Consider the following 27,063-nt stretch of genomic DNA (forward strand, 5'->3'; position numbering starts at 1 on the left):
ATGATTTATCTGACTGCTACAATTTAAAGTGAGCAAAAACATTAATGACATTATGTTGGCTGCACCTGTATTTTCAAAATATACCCATCTATTAAATTAACCATCCAAACTAGGTTTATGCATTCCCAAGGGAAGGGAAGGTACCCTCAGAGGTATTTGCATTTACATTTACTTGACCATTAATTACTTCAGCCTGTGTCCCAAGTGTAAGTTGATTCCTAATTCGATCGATTCATATTGTGAACCATTGAAATTTCTCCTGCATTGGCATTAACTTCTAATGAGCCAGTATTATGTGAGAAATTGTGAGAAAAGTGTTTGGTAAAACGCACATTAAATGAGATGACCAGGGATTCAAGTTTTCCGTCGCTATGAAAGATTTACATCAATGGTAAAAATGAATGACACATGTTTTTGTTGTGGTTTTCAGGCATTAAACTGATGCTGCTCTCAATCAATAAAGCTAGCCAGAGCGTGGTATACCCCTGCAACTGCAAGTCTTGTATAGCTGGTCTCTGTGCTACTTGAACAGCTGTCAACTCGTAATCAGTGTTTATTCTTACGACTTCGGTAACGCAACTGAGACGCTTGCGTTTCCTCCACCACTGGAACCTCTGGTGTCGTACAGATACAACTTGGTTCCCGCTGGCTTATAGCTGATAACTGGCCTTCAATGAGTCTGGACCAGCACTTTATTTTCATACAGCAGAGCAAACATGTACCACACAGCCCTCTGTTACTATTCCCGCTGTTATTTAGGAGTTTCATAGAGACTGTTGCTGCTGACCATCACACAAACACTTTGTCTCCTTTTCTTCCTCTCAACTTTTTCACTTTCAGTACCCACAAGGCCGCGCCCTCTCTCAAAGGGCCAGACTCAGTTCGCAACACATGTACGTACAGTATGTGCTGTATGTAACGGGTGGATTATTTGTATGACTACAAAAAACATTTAAAAACACTAAAATGACTTAAGAGCAAACTTAGAATACAAAGGCTGTTTGAAATCACCATCTTCTTTTAAAATGCTATCAATCTTGAGTATTTGAATGGTGCATGGACACATTATACATGCACAAAAAAAGGGGCCTCTCTTAAAGTGTGGGGAATATTTTTGGCTTTAATCCCTGGATGGCTGTTGGCTGTTTGACAGTTTTGCTCTATGGTCTCTGCATTGACTTGACTAGTTTTGAACTGCGCCATTGCAAATGAATAGAAGATAGATTTTTGTTGACTCATAATTTGATTTCTTTGAAAAGCAAATGAGTTTCACACTTGTGTTAATCAATTCTGATGCAGAAAATTCCCTTTTAGATCCAGGGTAAAAATAACACTTTCAAAATATTTTTGTTTTCTATTCTATAGATTTTGAATACTGATTGCACAAAGGTTCAAATTGAAGATAAGGAGGACAATTATTCATGCACAGAATCACTGACTGACCGTCCACAGCCATAGGAATAACATTTATGAGCCATTCACCGCTATACCGTTATGGCATGCAATTCATTTTCAGGTCTTTGAATTACTTAATGAACTTGTGCTAAACTGCTTATTTGAAAATAACAACATGCAAACACAAGGATAGAGAAGGGTTTGATAGGCATCATGGCGACCATCAGCACTGCCAAAGGAAGCATAACGTGCTGCACACTTAGCAAGATCAACAATATTACCATCAAAACTCATCTTCAGCGTATAAATGACTCCCAGGTGGTTGATGCCCAAACCCTACCCTGGATGTGTTGTATTAAATGGAGTGAGACGAATCTAATTGAAATTCATCAATAATTCCCAGTGATTTGCATGGTCCCATGCTACTTACAGTGGATAATGATGCGAGCTTGGCAGTAGAACTGGCTTTTTACCCATGTGAAGGTCAACACGGTAATCACAGGAAGGAGCATTATCTTGAAGGACGGTACCTGCTCTCAACCAAGATTAACCTCCATGTACCTTTTTATTTGTTTTTTTTATATCTGAATGATAGAACCACTTCAGTGTACAAACATGAAATACCTCCATGAGGAAACCACTTAGCCAGGTCTCACACAAGTACTTTTGTTCTTACACTCTTTTGTATCTATTTTACCTCCATAAATGTGTAGACTCGTATGTCTTACTTTGACGAGCAGCTTGATAATAATGGCCTAGTATATTTAAGTATGAATGGACCATTTGAAAACAACACACTGAGCTTCATGGTTTGTCTTTCAAAGGTCTTTTTTCTGTTGAACTGCTAGTATCACTGTTTGAAAATAGAGACATATAAAAGTTTGACTGACGGTACGCTCTCGTTGTCTCGTGTAGCCTCGCTCTCAATAGGAGGTTCGGCTCATCACTGCCGTTTGGGGGGAAAAAACAAAACAGAACTGGGAGTGTTGTTTTCTTCTGTACCTTTTATGAGCAGAAGTCTTAGATGGTTTTGTGCGTTCCATCATGGCAAACAAGCCTGACTCGCTCGCTGTTTTTTTTCTTTTCTTGTCAGACGGGATAAATGTGTGCTTTAATCCTTTAACGTGCACAGCGTGAGGATTGTATTCCGCAATTGTGCCCTGCTTTGTGGCAGTAGATTTGTTTCTTTTGCCCTGTGAAAAAAGCCCCCGCTGAGTTTAAACGGCACAATACTGAGGAGGATAGATAACAAGACCGATGATCCAACACTCTTAGCTCTTCAGCCTCGGGCAGAGAACGACAACCACATGACATTAATCACAGATAAGATATACATCACTTCAGAATTTTTTTAAAATGTTGTCAGTGTTAAAGACAGCATCTTGGCTAAAAGACTTGATTTTTGAATTCTTATCCCAGGTTATATAAGACCAATAGCCCCTCCTAGTTGATGAGCATGGACAGATGTATATGACCTGTATGTGAGAGGTTACCTGGTTTAGGTGCAGCATTTTGTTCCAGGCATTTCGACTTCTGCTGCTGCAGTAGTGCTTTGGTTAGTGCTGTTTGCTGATATTAGTCAAAACTGGTCAGAAGTCTTTTAGCTAAACTTGGAGCTATTTTAATAATCGGTTATTTGATTTTAGCTTTCTGGTTTTTCAGCTTCTTAAGTGACATTATTTTCTAGTTTCAATTCTCCATTTGACAAACAAATCACTTGACATGTGGGAATATTGTTTCGAGGTTTGGGAAACACCAACAAATATTTTTCATGACATTTTATGGACCAAATAAACTTGATTAATCAAGAAATAATCGACAAATTAATCGATTAAAAGATTAATTTAGAACCTGAGACTTTATATTCTGTGCCCTACATCTGTCTCGTTGTTAAATGTGATTGCACTTGTAATTGTATCATAAACCTTAAAGTTGACTGCTCTTAAACCTCTGCACAAAACCAAAGGATTATTTTAATTACATACCATACCATATCATATCATACCATGCTGTTGGCTTGGTACCAAACTGTAATTTTAATGGTACAGCCTGAATAATGTCAGTACTACCAAGCACTAAAACGTCTCCGACGTCATGTGCCACATAGAACCATGAACTGCTCCACCTCTAAATGTGAGCTAGAACACAGTAGGGGTCTGAGATAATAAGGCAACAAACTGAGTTCGAGCCTTAACCAGACAGGTTTTGTATCCAACGTTGAGCTGTTGGGACATATTTTTCACAAATACAGCTCAATTTTTGTCATTACAAAGAAAGTGAAGCGCTGAGAAATGGTACTGTTGGGAGACAAAGTCAAGGTCTCGGTACCAGTACTGGTGTGAATTCAAATGTGAATGGTCCTCAACAAACACTGTACCTCAGCATCATCAGAATCCAAAATATCCAACATGGAAAGAGAAACTGCTCAGTTTTACCTATTATCCCGACAACCCACTGTAATGACAGTAGGGTTGGGGGTGCTTACAATTGGTCAGCAGTCTCTGATAAATGGGGTTGTTGGTGGAAACGCTCTCAGTGCTGCATCTTGATGTGGACAGAGCGAGAGAGGAGCCAGGCCCACGTGTTCAGTCATTAGGCGAGGGAATGAAATGGGACGAAAAGTTGCCAAGTGGCTGCCAGGTGCTCTCATATCCACTCTGTAGCACATGCACTCATCCAGGAACCCCCACACAAACCACTGTAAGAGGGTGGAAGTAACACATTTTCTTTCTGCTGTGTTGCTGAAACTGAATACATTTTAAAAAAAAATTTGTGTTTTGATAATGACTTGTTTTTTTCCCCACATCACTGCATTTTGTGCACGTGATGTGTATGAAAGTGTAAAACCGGAATAAATGTATAAATATTGCATCGCATCTGTTGTGTTGAATTCACTATCTTTTAAACCGTAAGAAGATTATTCAAACTTAATAAAAAGCAGGTGCACATTAGAGTGATGCATTTGCAGTGTCAATTTTATAGCATTAGCTGACGCTTCAGTCACATTGTGCATGTGTCTTTGTGCAATAGTAGGGAATCTTTGACCTCCAGGTGAGACACTGCAGTCGGCCACACAAGAGGGTCTATAAATATAAAAACAGCCATTTATAGGGATGACAAATAAAGAAGTCATGGCAGCACTTAATTTTTTCCTGATAATAGAAGAAACTGTACGTATGCAAGGTCATAGTCAAGGTGAAGTCATGTAGCTGTGTTCACTGCTGACAAGCGACTGTCAAGAAGGAAGATGCTGAATGGTGCACTTTGCAAGAGCGATGAGGACAAGAATGGTGTAGTTTGTGGGGACACGCTTGCAGGGATGTCCGACTTTGTTGTAGTAGATGTTAATGCTGTTAAATATGATGAGATATGAAATGGTTATAACTCTTAATATTATGAAGGCGTTTACCAAAGTTGCTCTGCTCTTCCTCGTTATTTTGCTTCAAACTCATGTTAACAACTCTGAAAAGAATTGCCATGCTTGCAAGATGAGGGTTAAATTTGATCAATTAATGTTCACTTAGGGCAATTTTTACCTGTGTATGCAGCACCTCAGGCCATGTCCACACAGGAACGGAGCAAACTTTCAATCTTTTTCTTTGTCATTCTAAGAAATCTTTTTCCCCCTTCTATTTGCAAATTCCCCCAGTATTTGCTTCTATTGACCTGCCCTTGACAGTAACCTTGTAGTAGTTATTGTTGACAGTAGCCTTGTGAAGTTGAGAGAATGTGAAGCCTTGAGGCTCAGGTAATAGTTGAATTCTGGAAGAGGAATAATATTTTTTTTTGCTTATAATTGAAAATGAATATATACATTAAATGAAGAACTTCATTGTATCAAATCAAATGACTCCATAATAATAAAAGAAAAATCTCCGTATCCTAGCCCATATGCATCAAATCATTCTTCAAAGAAAACATGCACAGCTATGACAAATACCAGGCAACTATATTCAGTTTAGATGGTTTAATTTTAAAGTAAAGCATATTTTCCCCAACTCCGTTCTTTTAATTTTAAATGTGAAACATTTAGTTGCAGAAGTGGAGTCACAGATATCTTGTTTGTAAATTATTGAACATTTAAATGAGTGACATTACCTGTGCAAATGTAGTTTCAGTGCATTTCAATGAATCAGCATTTCACTCCATCCCTGACTGATTATGCTAAGCTTATGACATTTCTAAGTTGTTCCGTCCAAAGATGAGATTAAATTACCATCTGTAATCACACTCAGCTGACGTGGCAGAAACAGTGGCAGCCTAATAATTTTTCAAAACTCAAATAACATTTGAAAAGTGATGAGCCGCACAAGACGAGACATGATTGTGCCGGATTAGTCTGTTGATTCACCGGAGCTTTAATCGCCATGTGACTGATTTCCCATTGTTTTCCTGCTCTGATTAAACTAAGGTTTTGGCAGCAGGAGAAACAAATGCAAAAATGCTCCTCACAGAGGGGCAGGATGGTCTTTTATGGAATTTTTTGTTTTATTGATTGGCTCAGTGGCTCCAAGGTGCATTGATCTGATTCTGCTTGATTGTTTTTGCAGCTATTTTTGCTTTGGGCCAACTGTCTACTGGTTAAGATCGTTTGGTCTGTTGATGAGTGCATTTTTGTAACCAAACCTGACTTTTTGCTGTTGATATAACCTGAAGGAGAAGACATTGCTCAAAGGGTTATTCCCCACATTTTTAAACCACTCTTGCAATTAGTAGAAAAAAAAGACAAGCTGCATCAGAAAGTAATATTTAATGGGTGTAATTTATCTCCTGGAACACAGTGTTTGTAGATAACAGACATTGTTTCTGCATAAATTGTGGGTAAACAAAGATTTAAAGCTTTTATGCTAAAAGAAAACGCTTTCACGACTACATTAAAGGAGCCTTTTTGCTTGTGATCAGTGTCAAAGGAGCCTAAATAATCAGCTGTAATTCAGAGTTGTAAAATTAAAATAAAGACCATTCACCTCGACAGTTATATGGAGCTGTTGTGGCTTTTATCTTGGAACCCTCTGACAGGCCACAGAATATTCCATGTTTGGTTTATTTACATAGTTTAATTTGTATTTACAGTATGTTCTTTGTGCTCTGCAGACTGGTGTATGATGAATGTGTCAGGCAGCATATTATGAATAAATTGACCATGACTTGATTTCGGTGCTCTGTTAGATTTTACAAACACCCAGCACAGTCTATTTGTGCGCTGTCAGTTGTGTTTGTGCAGAGCTGCAAGATGAATGTTCGCCATACAACACCCTATTGCAAATATGCCTCCTATACCTGCCTGTCCCTGTTTCTGACTTGTTCAAATGTGTAATACATTTCCCGCTTTGCTGTATTTCTTCGTCTCGCACAATCCTGTCATACCCAATAATTGAATTTTTTTTTCTCTTCTCAGTAGTTTTGACCCTTAAACTTTGTGACTGCTTGTACTTGTAGAGAAAATTGCATTTCACTGTTCAATCACCCCCATTACAGTTAAATGTCTCGACTGACAATGCAAACGTTGAGGGTTGTATTTTTACAGTTAGAAATCAAGGACGCCAACTAATGCTGGCACTGTTACCAATCAGCAGATTGCAGAAATTGGCTTTCTTATTAAGGAGTAGGTCCTTTTTTAATTAGTAATAATACCAAGGACTTGTCCTCTGTTCACATATTTGAACTGGATTGAATACAAATACAAAAATAGCTAAAGGAAGAGCAGGGGAACATTAATTAAAATATGCAGCGTATGATCCAAACATCCAGTAGTCACTAAGGTGTTTGTCTGACTAAGGAAGTCAGTGTGGTTACATGCATGGTAAAAGTCCTAATTTTAGTCTGGCTTTGGTCAGTTTTCTTAACGTCAGTTAAACAAGTTAGTTACAGTTCATAGTCCGATTACTCCTACATGTGTATGCTTAGTTGAACTTGGCATTCTGCCACAAACCCCCCCCGGTCTTTGATCCAGTACTGTTGCCAAGAAAAGACCAAATAAACGATGACGTTGGCGAGAGCCAAAGCTACAGAGAAAACCCCCACGTTTGACTATTAACATGTACAGCAGGTACGAAACGTACAGAACCACAGCACGATCCATCTCGCCATTCGTGTTTCTGTGATGTAAAGGTCAACAGGAAACTGTCTCAGTACACACTACCAATAGAGAGATACAGCGCCACCTACGGAGGCAGAGTCAGACGGACACAGGCAATTTCACGTCTACCAAGCTGAACTAGCACAGTTTCCTTTAAGACTTGTGCTTTGCTTTTTAAAGGAATGATTATGGAACGGACTCATTGAGGTGGAAGGGAAGTCATCAATGTTTTAAACGTAGTGGGTTACTCAGCTCCAGAGGGTTGAAAAAGCTCTTATGCCTCAAATAGCTCCTCGTAAAATGTTCACGAGTTGTTTATGCCACCAGGAGTAAAAGTGTTGTCACAGTGCTTCAATTAGCATACAAGTGCTTTTCGGGCAGGTGATGGATGCACGTCTGCACCTTGGAGGCAGAGAGAAATAAGAGTTTGCCTTGACATGCGTGAAGTCGAACATCACAACACGACTCGTGGCTGCTTTTCTGTAACTGAGCGCCACCAGACAACTTATTTTTTTTCTTTCCTCCATCTAAATAAAATGAGGATTTCTGCCATGAATGCTTCCGGTGAAGTTGTCACGTACAGTATATCTCAAAACTTCAGAGCACAGGAGGTTTTGTGAAATGACAGCTGAGTGTGCAGAAATGATTATGCATATTTACATTTATATATATGTATGGAATTAACTTCAGCGTGTGCTTATACTTCTGGCTCAAGACAGCCAGGTTTATTTTAAATGTGCTACAGTAGCCTCTCAAAGTAAAACAGTAATTGCTTTAAGCTGGAATTTGCTTACGGAGCGCGCCCTCTGGAAGTGTGGCAGGGTGTGGACATGAACTTGAAATGATAGCATACGGATTATTACATAGAGCCAAGCATATACATTTTCCGAATAAATGAAAGTGACCTTGTAATGATGTGTAGTCTAGTAATCGGTATGACTCGTAACCTTAAATGATGAAGTGTGTTTATTGTTTGACAATCCTGTTGAATCAAACTAGATTCCATCCAACTTAAAGACAATGAAAATAGAAAATTATGTCCGTTTCCATCTATTTCATTATTCACATTATTTAGGAGGGCGACCCATAGCACTGCGGGCTAACGTTTCATTTGCCAGATAACCAGAATGTTATCTTGGTTGCTACCCGGGTGAACATGCAATAGATGTCGCATAGCCATGGTGTCTTTGTTAATGTGATACAGATATTAGCATTTTGTCAATTTGGAGGTGATGTGATGACAACTGGAAAATGGTTCCCAGTAAATTTTAACATCTCCAGGAAACAAAAAACTTAAATCACTATACTTTTTTAAAATTATTATTATCTCATTGCAAATCTGAAATGAAATCTGCAGAACCTGTGCAATGTTACAGCTCAAATTGGCTGAAAATGAACAGTTGTTCCAGGTCATTAAATTCCTTTTGCCATAAATATGTCACAAATAATTGACTCTCAATAAGCTGATGACTCTCTGGAGCAAACTGTTCCTGAGATACCACTAATGGTCACAGTTTAATTGAGTCAATGTAGTAGAAAAACCTCTGTAAAGGCAGATTGGACAATTTCAGACCTTCCCCCATGAATAAAACTTTTTATTTTTATTTACTTTTACAGCGAGGTTGGCTGAAAATACAGATGCATGTGCTTCTGTGGATGTTTGTGCAAATCGGTGTGTGCAGCTCTCCACACAGCCTCGTCTACCTGACTGTACTTTCAAGGAACCATATCGAGTAAAGTGTCAGCCATCATGAGGGAAACTGACATTGTTTATGAGCTTGTGTAAAAGTTTTAGTATTGTTTTAGTAGTTGTTTATTGTGATTTGCATCCCCTTGTTCTCCTTCATTGGCCTTGTGGGCCAGCTGGAGTCAGTGCACCGAGTGAGCTCAGAGCCTCTGACTGTTGTTTACCACACTGTGCTCTCTCCCTCAGGAGTCTGAGCTGCTGCAATGGAAAACATCAGATGGGCACCAAACTAACAGCTCATGGTTTGGGTGGAGAACAAAGGCCTCAACAAAGAGGCAAACAAAGTACAACGTATTGAAGAGGAGACGCTCATCCAAAAGTGAACACCCCTCAAAGCATTGGGGCATATTGCTCAAATGGGTGCGAGAATTTAGATGCAGCATAAGCACCAGAGATTTGGAGGCAGCTTGCATTGCTTTACAAAGACAGCAGGTGGTTACACATTTTGCGGAGGGCAGTTCCCATTAATGGAACTTTGTGTTGTTCCCTGGGCTTGTCTATTTGCGGTGGTATTGGGGCTTTGATCCATCTGCAATGACTATCTGATTATGTTAGCCTTGTCCCTGTACATCAGTGATCCCTTCACACAGTGTTCACCTCATTATGCGAGCACTGAGGGATGATGCCCTTCAAATGGTGCACACAGGAGTAACATATGTCTGGACCTCAGTGTTCCCTTCATGCTCACAGTGGAGATTTCAATGTTTTACTTGAACAGTTTGTATTTTCTGCCTCCTTTTGTTTTTAATAAGATAATTCAGACCAATTTTCTCTGCCCCTGAATGTTTTCTCCGTGCCGAAATCAAAGTTTGTATTGCTACAGTTTTTGATTATGACAGTTTAAACAAAGGTCATATGGTATATTTGCACCAATGCCTTGTTTCTCTGTGAAATATTCCTAATTTACTATTCATATTCTCCTAGTCTGTCCGTCCATCCAAACAACCAAATAATAGCAGAGACAATTAAGACTCATCACTCGCTAACATAAACATTTATGTGTTAGGCAGCTGTAAAGTGGAAATGACAGCAACTACAATCTGATAGATTGGGATTTCATGCAGCTTGTACTTATAGTGTGCAGCTCTAGTATCGAACCATCAGCGACGGCTTTAAGTAAAGTACGTTTTTATCAGTGATGTTGAGACGTCGGGTTCATGTAACCTGCTGCTGATATAAAACTCTTAACAGTTTCTATATCCATTGATACCACAATGTTGTTTTCTGTCATTTTCCTGTAATTGGATACAAAAGGTACCGATGTATGCTGGAAAAAACAACATCTGTGACTGCTGAAGACACTGTATGTGTGTTTGCAGAAAACCACATGCTATATTCCTCCTCAGTTTACACTGCATGTACATAGCCTGAAGCTAAATGCTCATGTCATCACATTCTACCCATGATATATGGCCAGTGATTTATCAATCCAATCACCACTGTTCTGAAAAGAAATTCAGCGATCAGTGGTGAAAGTCCTTGTTGTGCGTGTCCTTGGTTTGTCTTTGCCTCGGATTTGTGCTTCTCTCCCGAAGTTTGCATTATGGAATAGAAATGCCTTGCTACCTACCTGCTTCACTTCACGACTTCTTTCAAGAAGTGGAGGAATTTCCAGCACAAAACAGACAACTCCCAGAGAATGGGAACGATCTGCACTCCTGCATTCACCAGTCTGCTGTTTTAACCATGTGCAGTCTTTTTTGTGACATGTTTTTCAGGCACAAAATGCGACAGAATGTCAAAAGAGTGGCAATGACACATCTGCCTGTGAGTTAGGTCGTCTCTGCTGTTAACCGTGACCTGTGCTCCTTGTTTACAAAGTGCATATAGTACAATTCGGGTTCACACCGAATATGAGGCATCATGTATTTCTGCACACGTTCTTGAAAAGTAATAGGTCGTCGATGAATGAAAGGCGGCGCACTGTTCCTCATTTGTCCCTGATGTCAGCTGACGACCAGACTGCTGGACGTGCATACTGATAACAAATGACTACGCCCTTCGCTGACCCTGCTGGTGGCAGAGGGTGCCTGGCTGTGCGACACAAATTCACTGAATAATCATTATGCCAGGGAACCGCTGGGAATTAATAAACTAGCAAATTGACTGGCTCCAATCAGGTCACAGTGTACACACTTGTTTCTCATCTAAATCCTCTGTGACGGCGAGAGGATGACGCGGGGGCTGTGAGCGAGGAGATGTTTGGGATGTGAACAAGGCTTACCACTTCATGTCAGCTTGTTTACTCTGACGTCCAGCTGCTAAATCCCAGCGTCAGATATTCATGAGCACATTTAATTGAAAGTCACATTGCCGTCAAGAGTGAAATTAAAGGACTTAATGACACAGATAATCTCGGGGAGCGCCAAAAAACTTTGAAAATTCGTGGTTTTTAAGTGTGTCAAAAAACAACAAACCCTGCAATTACTTTAAGATGATGATGTAATTACATGCAGCTTTCTATTTCCTTCTGTAATTTTTTGCGATGGAGTGATACTAATTCAATGTGATGCATTAGACTTTAGAAGCACTTCCTTTTTGCAAATGTATTACTGTTACCATCTGCTCACAATGGATGTTAATCTTGCTTTTCTGGTGACTTAGGAGACCTTTCTGCTCAAAGCCAAATGCATCATAGATTGTAATTAATGCCACGGAGCACTGTGCAGTAGTCAATATTTATTGGTCTATGGTGAGACACGGTGTGCAGTGTAAAGTTTGTGGATGCCAAACTGTGCTCCACAGTGGTGTTGCAATGTTTTTTTTGGTGCGCATTTCAATTGGGCACATATCTGTAGGAAATGCAGTGAAACTCCCAAGAATGACCATCATGTGCAGGTCAGAGGGCCGACTTTTCATTCCTTTATGCACATTATGGTGACATTGGCACAGCAAAGCAGGCGTTTGATGTGAATTTCTTGAAGACCTCAAACTCCAAACTGTCTTCAGCCTTAACCTTGGTGGTTTTATTCAAGATGAACATGAAACCTAAAAACTATAATCCCGCTTTGCTTCTCCTCTCTCTGTTTTGGTCCCTTTTAGGAGTGGATGCTAGAGGGAAATAAATGGAAAAAAACATTGACACCAAATATTTGCAGATGCTTTCACTTTGAATACTTTGTGATGACGGTGAACTTTTTGCAGACACTGTCAAAAAGAAAAATTATTTTAGGTTAGGGATGCATGATATTGGGCTTTTTGCTGATATCCCTTGTGGTGTAGGGAGTGCTCGGGCTGATAACTGATAGCTATACATATAGATGCGTATATGTGTGTATATATATATATATATATATATATATATATATATATATATATATATATATATATATATATATATATATATATATATATATATAGTATACATTATATACTGTATATAATATATATTATATACAGACAGCTGCCTATATATAATGATCTGTGTGTGTTTGTGTGAAGAAGACATTAGTTGTGTAAAATCAATCTGCAAATTATCAGCGAGAGCCACGGATAGACAAAGATCTGCAGAATCCCAGCAGGATTCGTCTTTGTTATGGATTCAAGATAACCCAATGGTTTAGACCAATAATATTGAACTCTGACAAATAAGTTGATATGCAAAGGGAAAGTAAAAAATGTATTTGTTTTTGTTCATTGAAAAAGAATTCAGGAGACCATGATGCAGTCTATGTTGTCACAGATTTATTGAAAAACCGCTGTGCTGGGGTGCTTAGTGTTCAGCTTGTGTGTTTAACATTTGAGGCTGTCATTGAAGTCATTAAATCTCCATGCTTGCCGTGACATTTAAAAAGATTTATTTTTTATATTTATTGTTACTCTCATAATATAGCCAATTTTCTGAAGGATAGCACACTAATCATTTCAATTGCAACGACCTTTTCCCAAATGGAATAAGAGGTGGACAAATGTATAATCATTTGTAGTCATAGCCATCAACCCATTATGTCCTTAACTTTATGTACCATGGAGATTTAACAGGATTTTCTTCTTCTTTTCTCTCTGTTTATTACATCCCTTTACATTCTGAGACGGAACATATTTTTGATGCAGTACATGTACTGTACATCATGTTTTTTTTTTTCAGATCATACAGATTGAGTCCACAATAGAATCCTCAATTGAGAGAAATTCAAAGTAATAACACTCTTAACGGTCCAGTGTGTAGAAATTAAAAAGAAAATAACAACCAGTACAACTAATTGATTGTACAAACTGTTTATTTGAGCCTTTTCAAATTCATATCAAAAGCATGGTTAACTCTATGGAGGATACCATTTTTGGTCCCCCCGTGTTTTTATTCCAGTGGATAAATACATTAAAAATCTTCAGCTAGTTGGTTAACTAAAGGTTACATAGGCTCTCTAACACACTACAACGTGCAAATTCACCAATAAATGTTACCAAATTTACAAATTATCTTCCCAGACATTTTAGTCATTCTCTGTCCCACAGTTTATCACGTTATTTTAGTCATAGATTACTCAGTTTTCTGTGCTACATCAAAATATATATATATATATATCTATATATATATATATAGATATATACACGTGTGTGTGTATGTATATATGTATATATCTATATATATATATATATATATATAGATATATACACGTGTGTGTGTATGTATATATGTATATATCTATATATATATATATATATAGATAGATATATATGTGTGTGTATATATATGTGTATATAAATGTATATGTGTACATATATATGTGTGTATATATGTGTTTTCTCAACTGAAAGCAATGTACAAGCACTGTACATTTGTACTGTATAGTTTCGGCTCGATAATGAGCTTTTCCCCCCTCTGCTACTCCACTCATCCCCATGGGGAAGTTCTCCTACTCCTGCTTCCTCCACACTGTGGTCAGAGGTCAAGGTCGGCCGTAGAACTGCAGCCCCGGAGCCAGTCGCAAATGAATGTTTCACTCAAGGACTGTTTTCCTGCTTTTTCATTTTGCACCTCAGCCCTTAGATCAAATGAATACTCAGTGGCATCTGACCTTTTGTCACTCTATGGAGGTCATTTTAAGTGTTTTAGTCAGCAAGATGGACTGCTCCTTCTCCACTGTTATCTGGTTGTTGAGACAACCTTATAAGTGACGAAATGTGTTCTACGCTCGCATATACGCATATATTAGCAAACAAACAATATAATAACATTACATATCACAGATGTTTTTCTAGGCATGGCGTTTGTGGTGATACTGGGCTTCATACGAACACACTTCCTTTAATCCTTCCTGCAGTAAGTGCTTTCCAGAGAACTTGTGTTGCATAATTAATGAGTTTGACAGACACATTGTTCGTTGAGGAAAAACATCATCCAGCATCGATGGGGATTCCCTAAGGCTTGATGGGACTGAAACTGCGTAAATGAGGCCCACTCGCTAATAAGAGCTGTATTGACTGATTAACACATGCTACTTTTTGTGTGTTTTTGCAGGTTTTTTGGGACACAATGCTTATCCCAGTCCATGTGAACACAAGTACTGTGGCTTGGGGCGCCACTGTGCCGTCAACCATGAGACTGGCCAAGGGGAGTGCAAGTGCTTGGATCAGTGTAAACCACACTACAAACCTGTGTGCGGCTCAGATGGGAAGCTGTACCAGAACCACTGTGAACTCCACCGGGCCTCCTGCCTCGGAGGACACAGGATCACCATCATGCACAGTGAGGAGTGCTTCTACAAAGGTAAGCACTTTGTAGAAGACCTTTCTTTAATGCAGGACACTTTGTCTCTGCTCTGTACCCTCTGCAGCTGTGCTTTCCACTAAAAGCTGAGGAGTTTGACCTACTGTGTTGGTCCACAGGTCCATACATCAGTCACTAATGACCTAAAAGAACAGAAAAGTAAAAATGACATGAAAGGGGGCTATTATTATCACCTTTGAGCATGAGATACAAGATGAGTAGGAACTTGCCTTAGCAGATAAATGCAGTCTCATGAGCTAATCGACAACGCCAGTCTTGTTTTGTAAACAACCAGTCTACCACCCTCAGGTAATTCCCTTCTGGTTTTCTGCTTTTGGCATGTTGACATAGATCATTTCGATCCAAAAGCTAAATCACTTGTTGAAAAGATTGCATTTCAGCGGTTATGGTCAATAATAATAAGTGCTGGATCACTGTTTTGTAAAAAACAAAACAAAAAAACCCTTGATTAATCTATGGATTAATCAGTGGATTAATCAGTTAATCGATGGAGCAAATTCACATATAATTGATTTTATTTCTCTGAACATAAGATTCTGCATTCTGACTCGTTTGTTGCTGATAGAACTGTCCTGAATTCATCAAGAATCTGCAACCTAATTTGGCATCAAGAAAAATAATGATGTTGGTGAGCCAATGAGGGGGGTGGGGGGCATCATACAGGGAAAAACATGATGAGAAGAATTATAATTACGGTGGTTTCTTTAATGATCGCAGTAAAACAATTACCATTGTGAAGTAATTATACATGTTCTATTGTATAATGTAATGTGTCATGTCAGAGTACAAGCACATATAGTATAACAGATGTGAAATTAAATCAAACTATTCCACAATGTAGACCATTATAGGACTGGGGACATGAAACATACAGTATAACGCTGAAACGTTAATACAACTTAAAGAGCAAAGGACCACTTATAATGCTCTTTGTAAAATGCATCACCTGGCATAGAGGCAGGAGCAGGTGGTCGAGCTGTTGTGTTCATATTTCCCCAGAGATGCTTGACTGCCTTCTACCATTGTACCATTGATTGTATAAACATGCCAATTATTCTTGGTCCCTGGAAACAAAGCTACTCTTCCTTTTGTAAAGCTTGGTGTTGTTGAAGTGAGAGTTCCTGACACCCATCCTCTTTATGTGGGGTGAAGGGTATTAGTTGCAGACAGCTCAGATAAAGCATATTCTTAGTATTCACAGACAACTGAACACGTCTGCGTTGATTCTGCTTAGCTCCTTGGTAACTTTGAGATGGAGCTCGATAAAAGAGAGGGGAATGTTTTGATCTACATACTGTTGAGCATGAAACTCTGTGGTAGAGCTGAGCATGACTATTCAATTATTCACTTGATTATAAAAAAAAAAGTTGATCAGTTACTGTGACTATTGGTAATATATTAAAAAGATCCAAAATAAATGTTGCTTATGTTTGTAAAAACAAGTCTTTCTCCTGTAATGACAACTATTTGCTAAGCAGCTTCTCTGAGCTCAACATGCTGTAGATCCTGCAGAAGTGATGAAATTTACCAGGGTCCTTGAATGCATCTTGTTACCTGCTTCTGTTAGCTTTTACGATGAGCACTAGAGTGTTTGACGAATTCAGTGATTAATACCATCCAATATTCCAATCTCTACTATGTGGTTCTCCTTCCTTTACTTGAATTATGAAGCTAAAAGTCTGGTATATTTAGCAACAGCACTGCTAAAAGCCGGCGACCAAGAGCCAAATCCCAACACCTTCAGTCGTATTTTAGTCTGTGCTCCAGTCATGCAGGAAGTACTGAACTGATCTTTTTAATTAACCGATTCTAATGATTCAGTACACCAAAAAGTGCTTTGCTCTTCACTATATTGTGTCACAGCAGTTTCGTGCAGCTGTGCTATTAAGACCCGACGTGCCTGATATCAAACCGAGTAGAGTCAAGTCTTGCTAGAACTGTATTGTGTAAAAGTGCCATGGGTGTCGGAGTGTTGCTAACAGAAGCTGAGGGTTGTGATGAATTAAACTTATTAAAATGAGTGCATTTCCAGTGGATCAATGGCCACATGATTTAAGAATATCAAACTTAGTTGGGAAGAGGAAGTTACACAATATGTCTGCCTGTCACTTACTGACAGGCAGTCTGACTACAAGGGGACGTCATGCACAGTTGTTTGGCATGGGCTTGTAATCCTCTACCCTAAACTTGTTCGTTTTGCAGCCTCTCATCTTTGAGGTTACAGTGACAACCCTGATATAAACTGCCTTGTAACAGTGGTGCAGTAACACTGTAGGTGAGTTTGCCAGTGTTCAACAGTCAACGCATCCATTCTATCAAAATCCCAGAGAGACATTCAAATCAATGATACATCCCTGGCGGGTGTGACAGCCCTAATCAGCCTCTCTCATGTGTCCTGTCCTGCCAGTCTGCCCCCTCCACATCCAATCACTATCTACCCGCAATGCAGACAAGGATATTTGACCAGTGTCAGGCAATCAATATCAGATCAACAGCAGCCAAAAGACGGAATAAAAAAGACAAGTGCCTTTTTTCCTCCTTCTCATCTCATCCCCTTTTCTTTCCAGTTTTTCTTTCTACTGTGACTGACGTGTAATCAATTTCACATCGGGTGAGAGTTTCAGGAGGACGACTCGGGAACCTGCTGGAGTGATTAGTAATCTCTGCCAAAGACATTGTTTTCTCTTCAAAACTTTCAAATATTGAAAAATAAAACTATGAGTGATAGAAATGTTGTTTACAGTCTTTAAAGCCTTACATTTGAAATCGGAGGGAGCGCTTCATATATAATCGGCTGCAGAGACTCTTCTTTGTTGCAAACATAAAAGGCGCCATGACAATTCAGAGGAAATGGATAATTGAGCAAATGGAATAGAGCTTACAATAAAATCTAGATGTCATTATGATTCACAAGTTATTGGTTGGTAAAAATGGAATGTGCCCTCAGTGGCTTGTTGAATGTGTCACTTGATTATTTGTCCTCCAGGTAATGAATTTAATTTACCTAGCAGTATAGAGATATATCCTCGTTATTCCAGCATAATGATGCATTTCCTGCTATTCAGTTTCAGTGGACTACACATTTTTTGGTCCCTTTTGTGTCTCCGTCTGTGTTGGGTGCAGATTTCAATTAGTGCGGTGATTACTTTTCAACCGTGTTAGCAGCTGGCTCTGTCGATGGTTATGTCTCAGTCTGTCAGTCCACCACCCGGGTCACAGCCATGAAATTGTGTTACAGAGTGTTCATGTTGCCCAGAGGATTAACTAAACCAAGTAAGAAGTCTGTGAAGGTTCTCAATCGTCCAGGTTATTGTTTCTTCAAGTGTACAGAGGCAGCTGGACCTGAATGGGTTTTGTTGAAGGTGTTTCACTTCCTGTCCAAGAGGCTTCTTCACGTTTGACTGCCTGGTAGGAAAAGTTAGGTTATTTGCATACTTTTTCTTTTGCTTCATCATTAGAATTGGTTATTGGTTACACAAATCCATATCCTCAAGTTGAATTCTTGCCAATTTTGATTAAAAGTCTTGTCATGGACATTGGTTTATCGCCAAAGGCTGTACCTGCAAAACTGTCTTTAATGAACGTGTTGAACGCTGTCATTGCGAACAAGAATGCACGGTATCTTGCCAAATTTGTCATGATATGGCCATTATGTGTGTGGGACCAGTGCAGCTTCTCTTCACAACAATGTCTAAGCAGCCATCTGAGACAAACGCGCTGTGTATAAAGTTACAAAATTCAAAAGTAACTCCCAAATTCAGAGTGTTGCTCTGTAAATTCTTCACAGTCTCCTGGACCTCCTGGAGGGTTAGGGTTGGTCTGTGTGTATATATATTATGGACTATATAGTATAGTCTAAATATTAAACACAAGTTCAGATAAAATAAAATGGAAATTTAAAAAGAATAATATGGATTTCACAGGGCTCGAAGCATGTTGACCGTAGGTCAGAAGATCACAGCTCTCAAGTGCAGCCTTGCAAGTCCACTGGAATGGTTATAGATTTTAAAGTGTTGTCACACCCATAATTCATTTTCTGTGTTCTGAATCAGTTGCTGATTTTTTTAAGGATGTGAAAACATGTACTGTATGTCAGTGTTAGTGCTGGTTGTTATTCTGGCTCAATAAAGGAGGGACTTATCTTTTTTTGAAGCTGAATTTGTCATTGGAAAGACAGTAATTTCCCTTACTTCCAAAAACCTAGTGCACTCTGCCAGTTAGCCAACAGTGATGCATTTAGAAGATTTAGTTATGCTGAATTGAATTGATCACTAATGTATAAAGCATTTTACCCTGACGTTAATGGCACACATTGCAAATACAATATATTAACATTAAATTATGTGTTGGCGAGATTTGGAGATTGATTTGTTCGCTCAGTTGTTGCGACCAGTACTTTATGAAAAACTTATCATCGCTTATCTTACTGTCCATTCATCTGGGAGTCGATATATAACAATAGGCTGTTAAATTAAAAACAAAATATTATAAAGGACCTGTCGGTGCAGGATGGATGATATGCCCGTTTCACTATTGCTCTGCTGACTGCCAAAAAGTGGCTCATACTTGTTTGTTGTTAGATATACACAGTCTAATGAAACTGTAATGAGCTGGTTTTTAATTTATCAGCCACTTACATTCAATGGCCAAACAGTTAGTGGAAAACCTAGTTTTAATTATGTTTAAATTGAAATCAGATGCGAGAAAAACCTTCCACTCTGCCACCGCTGCTGCTACACTACAGCAGTTTAAACACAGCTCGTCCTCCAGTGTAAATTTTCATTAAACATTGTGTTAGTAATGCACTCAAGTCACATCACTTTTGTTTATATTACAGATTTACATAATAAGTGCTCTCTTGGGTAGTGTATGGTATTGCTTGTTTTTTTAGAATTTAACACCAACATCAGTTTATTCATACACAGATGTCTTAGATATATAAATATACACTGTATTCAGCTGCCATGGTGATGTCTTCATTGGACCACATGATATCAGGGTAACCATAAAACTTAAGTCAACTGTTGGGTCCCAGTCGGATGGGCCTGTGTTGGAGATGGACATGGCTTTGTCAGCCAGACCTTTTCTCTGCCCTGTTATCTGCTGTGGAAGACGGGATAAAAAAATGACAGCCTTGGGTTGATTGAAGCTTCTCATTAGCACTGTAAAAAGCATATGACCCCCATTTTCCCTTTGCACTGCTTGTAAACTTAGCCAGGATTGGCTCTGATTGAAAATTAAGTGGTGAACAAAAAAAAGCCTGTCCAATATTCAGAGGGCAATGTGTGTGTGTGTGTGTGTGTGTGCGTGCGTGCACGCGCATGCATGAAGACGAGCAATTTCTGCGGCCTCAAGTGGAGACAATTAGGGCTAAAGGCTGTGGTGCATCAAGTAAGTGGTTTCAGTGCATTCAGCATATCCAGTTATCTGGGAGATCACACATTTAGAAAACTGTCAGACATTTGGATCTATGTAAATCCTCCGGGCCTGCAATACACAAATTATTCTTTTTTGAATACTTGCCTGACTTGTGGTTGCACTGCATACTTTATATAACCATGCTGCTGTGTCATACCCATATGTAAACGGAGCTGCTGCTGGTTGTATCTAGAAAATTAGTAGTGCAGTCATACTAATAACTCGGTTATTACAATCATTTTGACCTCTCTACCATTTTACCAGTTGCTATAAGTAGAACAACAGTCAGGTTTACTGTAGTCTCAAGTCTGCAGGGTCTTAAAAAGTCTAAAATACAATAATCTGAATTTTAGGCCTTACAAAAAAATCTTAAATAGAGTTTCGCCAAGTATTCTTTCATTTTGGGGGTAAATGCGTCGATTTATGTGACGTTAATATATAACAACAGAACAAACACGGAACCGGTAACTACAAACGTTGATTGCAGCCCGCTCAGAATTTATCAGCTCACACCCAACCTGAGCCAGTCTGGCAACACGAGGATTGGATTAGCTTGTTACTTGCACCAAAATGGGGAAGTGCAGGTTCAATGAAGCGTGGCTAAAACGCAGTGATTTCCACGAGTGGTTGAAGCCAGTTGAAAACCAGTTGAAAACCAGTTTCAAGCCCGCTGCACCTTATGTAAGAGGACGCTACAGCGTGAGACGTTGGAAATAGAGGCTTTACAGGGGACATGCAGAGTGAAGTTGGAGAGACACAAAGCGGCCATCAAAAGTCCAACAGCAAATCCTTGGCATCAGCCATTATTGTTGTAGCATTGAAGTCGGGTCCTCCACACTCGCACACACCACATGCACAGTCTTAAAAAGTCTGTAGATGTAGATACGCTGAGTCTGAGACAAAGCTCAGCTCTGTGTGCAACAAGAAAAAACAAAAAAAAAGAAATCAGGGACGTGAAGAAAATGGGAAGAGACAAGGGCAGTGATGTGATCTGATGAACACACAGAGACGGGATGTGTTTAACCCTTTGTGGATGAGAAATTACTCAGGGCGAGAGCTTTTCTGATTTTGCATAATAGTAATAAAAGAGCAGGAGAAATCGATACACGGTTGACAGTTGATGTCCCATGGCAATTTATAAGCCATTGACTTGGTCACCAATCATTTGTGCATATTTATCTAACATGGAAGTGGAGAAGGAAGTCAGTCTTTGAGTATTTTAGAATATTAGTCATTTTCTCACATCACACATATTTAATAGAAAGTGCCATCTCTTCTAACACTTATGATAACAGACCCTAAGACTGGCTTTACTGATGTATTTCATATTTTTTACATACTCCAGTGCATAATGACTGCATGATCAACATTTTTTCCAGTGATATCTAATTAATTTCAACTCTCACCTTTTTAAAGTAATGAGGAAATTCATGAATAACTCAATAACTAACATTATCAAAGTAAACATTCTGTAAAAAGTAAAAAGAAGGGTCTTTCTCAGTCAGGTTATAGTGTCTAGCCTTGATGCATTTTATGTTGTTCACACAAATACATACAAATGCAGTTAACATGAACGTCTCGAATTAGGTTGTGTTGATGAAAGTGAGGCTTGTTAAACTGCAGTACCTTCGTTGTCAGATGCTTCCTTTGAATCTTAGTAGAACAAACTCTTGGTGGACAACTCTCTTGGGCTCCACCAAGAAAAACATGATCATGATGCGTCGTAGCTCTGGGACTCTAGAGACCTTCTACTTTAACGATGTGTCTGCATCGTTCCCACCGGAGAGAGGCGCTCCTCTGAGATCAGTGAGATGAGCTTGTGTACAGTAAAAGAGAGCGTCCTCTCACTCTCTTTTAATGAGAGACCTGGCGTTGTCATCAACAGTGGTGCCAAAGAACAAGCTCCTCATTAAAATCTAGACCTGTGGATCATTAAATCTGCAAGGACATCCAAACCATTGTCACTCGCACGTTCCCTCTGAGGTCCTCTGTGACCTCTTCTGTTGGTTTAAGGTTTGTTTGAGATGTTGGAAACCAAAACCAAACCCCTTTTTTTTTCCCCAATTCATCCAGATTATATTGTCATTATTGTTGTACCACATCAAGTGAAGTAGGATCAGACAGTCTTTAATGAATGAGAGCACACGCTATCACACAGGCACAACAGAGGCAGTGTGAATTGACACCACAGGAGAAGCAGGGATACCATGGATGTTTGTGGGTTTGAAAGTGGACGTTTGTGACAACAGCCTTATCACAGCTGTGAAAAAATAAAGGTCAAAGAGACCATTACCTGATGGAGAGATGCCAACACGGTAACATACAGTCAGCCTTGAAATTCCTCAGCCTCTAAGCTCAATGCCACTCCTCATTGTATCATTTTTACTGGAAATTAGTTCTTGTCATGATGATGATGATGATGATGATGAGTACAAGGCCAGAGTCAGGTGGCATAATACCTGAAAATTTGTTTCTCTGCAGCTCACTATTTTCAGCAATGTCTCTGCAAATATGAACAATGCAAAGATGCAGAATTATACAAAATTAAACTGAACTCAGCGGCCCCCGAATGAACGCGTCATCAGGAGAAAATCTTGCAGCATCCGCTCCTTCTGTACCAGCGTCCTCCGGTGCGGTTGTCGGAGGTTGGAGATGATGCCCAAATGCTCCGAGGGGAATCTTGTATGATATATGTAGTTATCTCCGCGCTGTACTCTTGTCTGCGTCAGTATATTTAATTGTACAGCATTACCGCTGCCGGCGCTACCGTTACGGTTCATCGACAAGTGGTTATTGACAATGTTGTGTGTGAATTCTCCAGCATATTATATTAAAAACGCTGTAAATGATAATTGTTTAGAGCAGTGACGTTTAGCATCCGCACCATATGTCTCTGTTCCAGTGGTGGAATTGACGTGTATAAATCTCCGTCTTGGTTAGCTTCAGGCTATCGGAACACAGTCTGTGCTGGAGTGAAACAAAAAGTGATGTCGCTTTTGTTTCATTGATTTTCTTTTTCTTTTGCTTTTTTCCTTTTCTTTCCGGCTTCGTTCTCTTGACAAAAGCATCTGTTAATGATAGTCATATCACTGAATACATGGCACCGTTAGCCTACCTTATTAAAGCCAAATGAAGAGTGATGCAGACTGGAGATGGATGACATCGCTGCAGGGACCAGCGGTGGAGCATTTGTTGAAAACTGATATGACACAGGAAATTTCAGAGCACAATGGTGTCATCACTCTTTATGTATAAAGCTCACAGAAATAGCTCTCCTCGTGCAGCAGCACTGGTGAAGGACAGATCATAACCAATGTTAATACAGATTCAATTATGTGCCGAGATGGAAAACGAGATGAGGGCGAAACTTTATGTCAAGGTGAATCAAAATTTACCTGAACATAATATGTGATCTCATAGTTTTTTTTTCCCTTTTGACAAGACACTTATTATAAATCTCCCACTTGCCTTGTGCTCTGCGAGACACGTTTCCATTCCTCTGCCTAAGATTCCACAAACGCAAGTCGTAAAAAAAAAACCCCGATATTTGTCTTCCTTGTGTTACTGATCGAAAGGTGAAATCACACCGGATCATGGAGTACAGAGGAGTTTCAGAGGGAAAATGAGGGTGAAAAGCCACTGCAGATGGCCAGGTCAGTTAATATTTACTGAAGGATGGTCTGGAGCTGCTGCACTCGTCTAATTTTAAAGCCTGTAGTTCATGATTTTCACAACCCTGACTCCTGTCAAAGTGACAAAACACTGAAGCCCCATCACGTCGCGTAAATTAGCTGCTAAGTCATTGGTCATAGGTTTATATGGCAGCTGCTGTCGTAAATGGAATACTCTCTGTATCGTCCACTAAATTATGTCCACCTGATCTGCTCGCCTTATTTATGTCGACTGCCTGTTTTCCAAAGGCATCTTAAAGTCACCAGATGTTGGCAGTCACTTCAGCGACAAGGTGATAACTCAGCGGGCGGAATTTGTAAACTGTACTCGTTTGTTTTTGTTTTTCTCAGAATCAGAATCAGCTTTATTGGCCAAGTATGTGAACACATGCAAGGAATTTGTCTCCGGTTTTATGCTTAGCACACGCTGTACATTAAACATGAACATGAACATAACATTACAGACATTCAACTGGAAAGAACAAGGACAAAAAAGTACAAAAAATAGTAGAAAAATAGTGAATATTTTGCAGTCCAAACATTATGCAAGTTGGATAAATTTAAATGTGATTACACTTGTTACACTTGTTTTTTTTTTTTTCCAAAGACGTTAGACTGCAGTGAGTCATAAATTAACAACAACAGCTGCGTCCTCAAGAAAGGTGAAGAGCACCTCAAGACACCCAGACATTTACAAAGTGCAGTCATTTCTCCATTTGTTATACTAAATGTGCGCGGTCGTGAAGCGAGATGTAGGAAAGTGTGTGTTGGTGATTGGATTCTTTAATTTTATTCAGTCAAACACAAGAGCTCTTTATATGTGATCCCAATACACAAACGTGCTGTAGATGCTTACGTAGCCCATGGAAAATAACTTCTGTGCAACCTTTGTTTCCATTGTTCAAGTCAGCCAGGCAGTGTTTGTGAACACGATCACAACATATTAGAAAAACTTTTGAGGGACAAATGTGGAACAAACATTTGAACTTGAGGAACAACTAAAATAAATAAATAAATAAAAGTCAAGGTGACAGTCACAGCTGTCTCATTGTCATGAAGCTGCTATTTTAAACACCCGGAGGGAGCGTCATGTTCATCCTTTGAATCAAGGATGAACCGTATGACTTTAAAAAGAACATAAAATGATCTGTAAATCTCATATTTTCTGAGATTTTTTTTAATGAATCCCTTCATTAAGGTTGTCATAGATCCTGTATATACTGCAGCCTGACATGTTAAGGCATACAACTGCAAGGTGGTATGATATTATTTTGATCCCGCGGGTGTGAGGTGAGGTATTACAGAGGTGTTTTTGATTCTGACACCACCTGCTCCGAGTGTTGAGGGAGTCTTATGCACAGGAAACTTAACAGCCGTCACTGTGGGGCTCATAATTTATCCGCGCTTAATTGAAATGTTTACCTTAAACAAACAGACGGCATAAATTACACCTAATTTATTAGCTGCTTATTATTGAGTCATTTGAAGGCAAAGTGTTTTTATTGACAAGTCTGCAAATTGCTTTAGTGTGAGTCCAGACTGCAGCATTGTCTTGATTCTTTCACAGCAGTTACATCTGTATGTATGAAATGACTCCTTTTTTTAACCAGGTAATCCCACTTCTCTCTCTCGCCCTCTCCAAATAATTACATCCAATTATATCCAGGGACCCTGGAAGATAATCTCACACTTGTAACTTTTAAGGACTGTTTGTACCCCTTTCTTTTTGCTCAGTTGTGCACTGGTGAAGTGCCTGGGGCATTTTTCCTTTACCCTATTTATAAGCACATTTAGCACCAGCTGCTTTGTAATGTACAGAAAATGCATATTATCCTGGCAGTCGTTCGGTGTTAAATTGTTTGTGAAATGGTGGTTAGTTTGTTTATAGGGGTTTTATTATGAGCAAGTCTCAGAGGAGCTAACAGAAGGAAAGTAAAACTCAAAATGGAAATGCAAGAAAAACATACCAACAAGGTTGTGATAATTGCATTTTTCTTTAAAAAAAACAAAAAACACAAGTCCCTCACCAGCTCTCTGAGAACATATCAAGGACATTCTGCAGCGAAGGTGGAATTATAAATTAAACATTTACATCACAAGGAATTAATCTTTCTTAACTGAATCAATCATTACATAAATTAATAAAGTAAAAACACAAAGTATAAAAACGTGAAAAAAAGTGTTGTTTTTTGAAGATAACCACAAGCTTATCATAAATATTACATAAAACTCAGCACTGTATTGATTTGAAGGACAAGCTCAGCTTTGACATGTTGCAAAAAAGTTTTGAATTGAACATTTCTAACCTGCAGTGTGTATATGTGTGTGTATATATATATATATATATATATATATATAAAAAAACTTTAATCATTATTTTATGATACATTGCTCCTCAAGTACAGAGGCCAGTCTGTTCATAGGCAGAGACACATGTATACTGTTTTATTTATATTTATTCCATTTTCATGAATGCACAGTGGCACAGGCCCTGCAGGCTCGTGCATCACGACACAATGAACTGATGCATGTGAAGCTGCGTAGGCTATAAATAAAACCATCACTCAAAGCATCCAGCGTTCATTTGCATGTTCATTATGTGCCCAAAAATGGCCAATTATTCCATCAAAGCGTCTATAAAGGACTGAGCTGTGGCTCCTCACACAAATGTATGATAAAGTAGCCAATTTAAACATGTTCCTCCTCCCCACTCTAATACTGACGCTGCAGAATCGCTAATGCTCACATGAAGGCAGCAGCCAGCTACAGCTAATGCACCAGCTACTTCACTAGGAGATGTTTTTGGATTAAAACTATTAAATCCAGTAAAGTAAGTACATTTATTTCTCTGCAGTTGCACATTTTCAGGGACTTGCTGCTTTGACGGCAGGTGTATTAATAAAGAGCCATTGATCAAAAATACATTAAGATGACTGTTCTGTCCTTCTATCTCCTCCTTGTAAGCATGTAAATTAATATAATCCCTTAAAGCCTCTGTGGGCTCTTGATGAATTGGCCAATT

At 39.1% G+C, this 27,063-nt stretch overlaps 1 protein-coding gene across 4 annotated transcripts in view; it reads left to right on the top strand.

Annotated features, from left to right (window-relative positions):
• The window catches only part of fstl5 (follistatin-like 5), a 168,471-nt gene that overhangs the window by 48,880 nt on the left and 92,528 nt on the right, over nt 1-27,063 (top strand). For all 4 annotated transcript variants that reach the window (XM_044040724.1, XM_044040726.1, XM_044040725.1 and 1 more), the window contains exon 4: nt 14,683-14,931. In XM_044040724.1, coding sequence (XP_043896659.1) covers nt 14,683-14,931 — 249 coding nt within the window. The remainder of the gene's footprint in view (nt 1-14,682; nt 14,932-27,063) is intronic.

The sequence above is a fragment of the Solea senegalensis genome, linkage group LG12, assembly GCF_019176455.1.
Source record: "Solea senegalensis isolate Sse05_10M linkage group LG12, IFAPA_SoseM_1, whole genome shotgun sequence".
Lineage (NCBI taxonomy): Eukaryota > Metazoa > Chordata > Actinopteri > Pleuronectiformes > Soleidae > Solea > Solea senegalensis.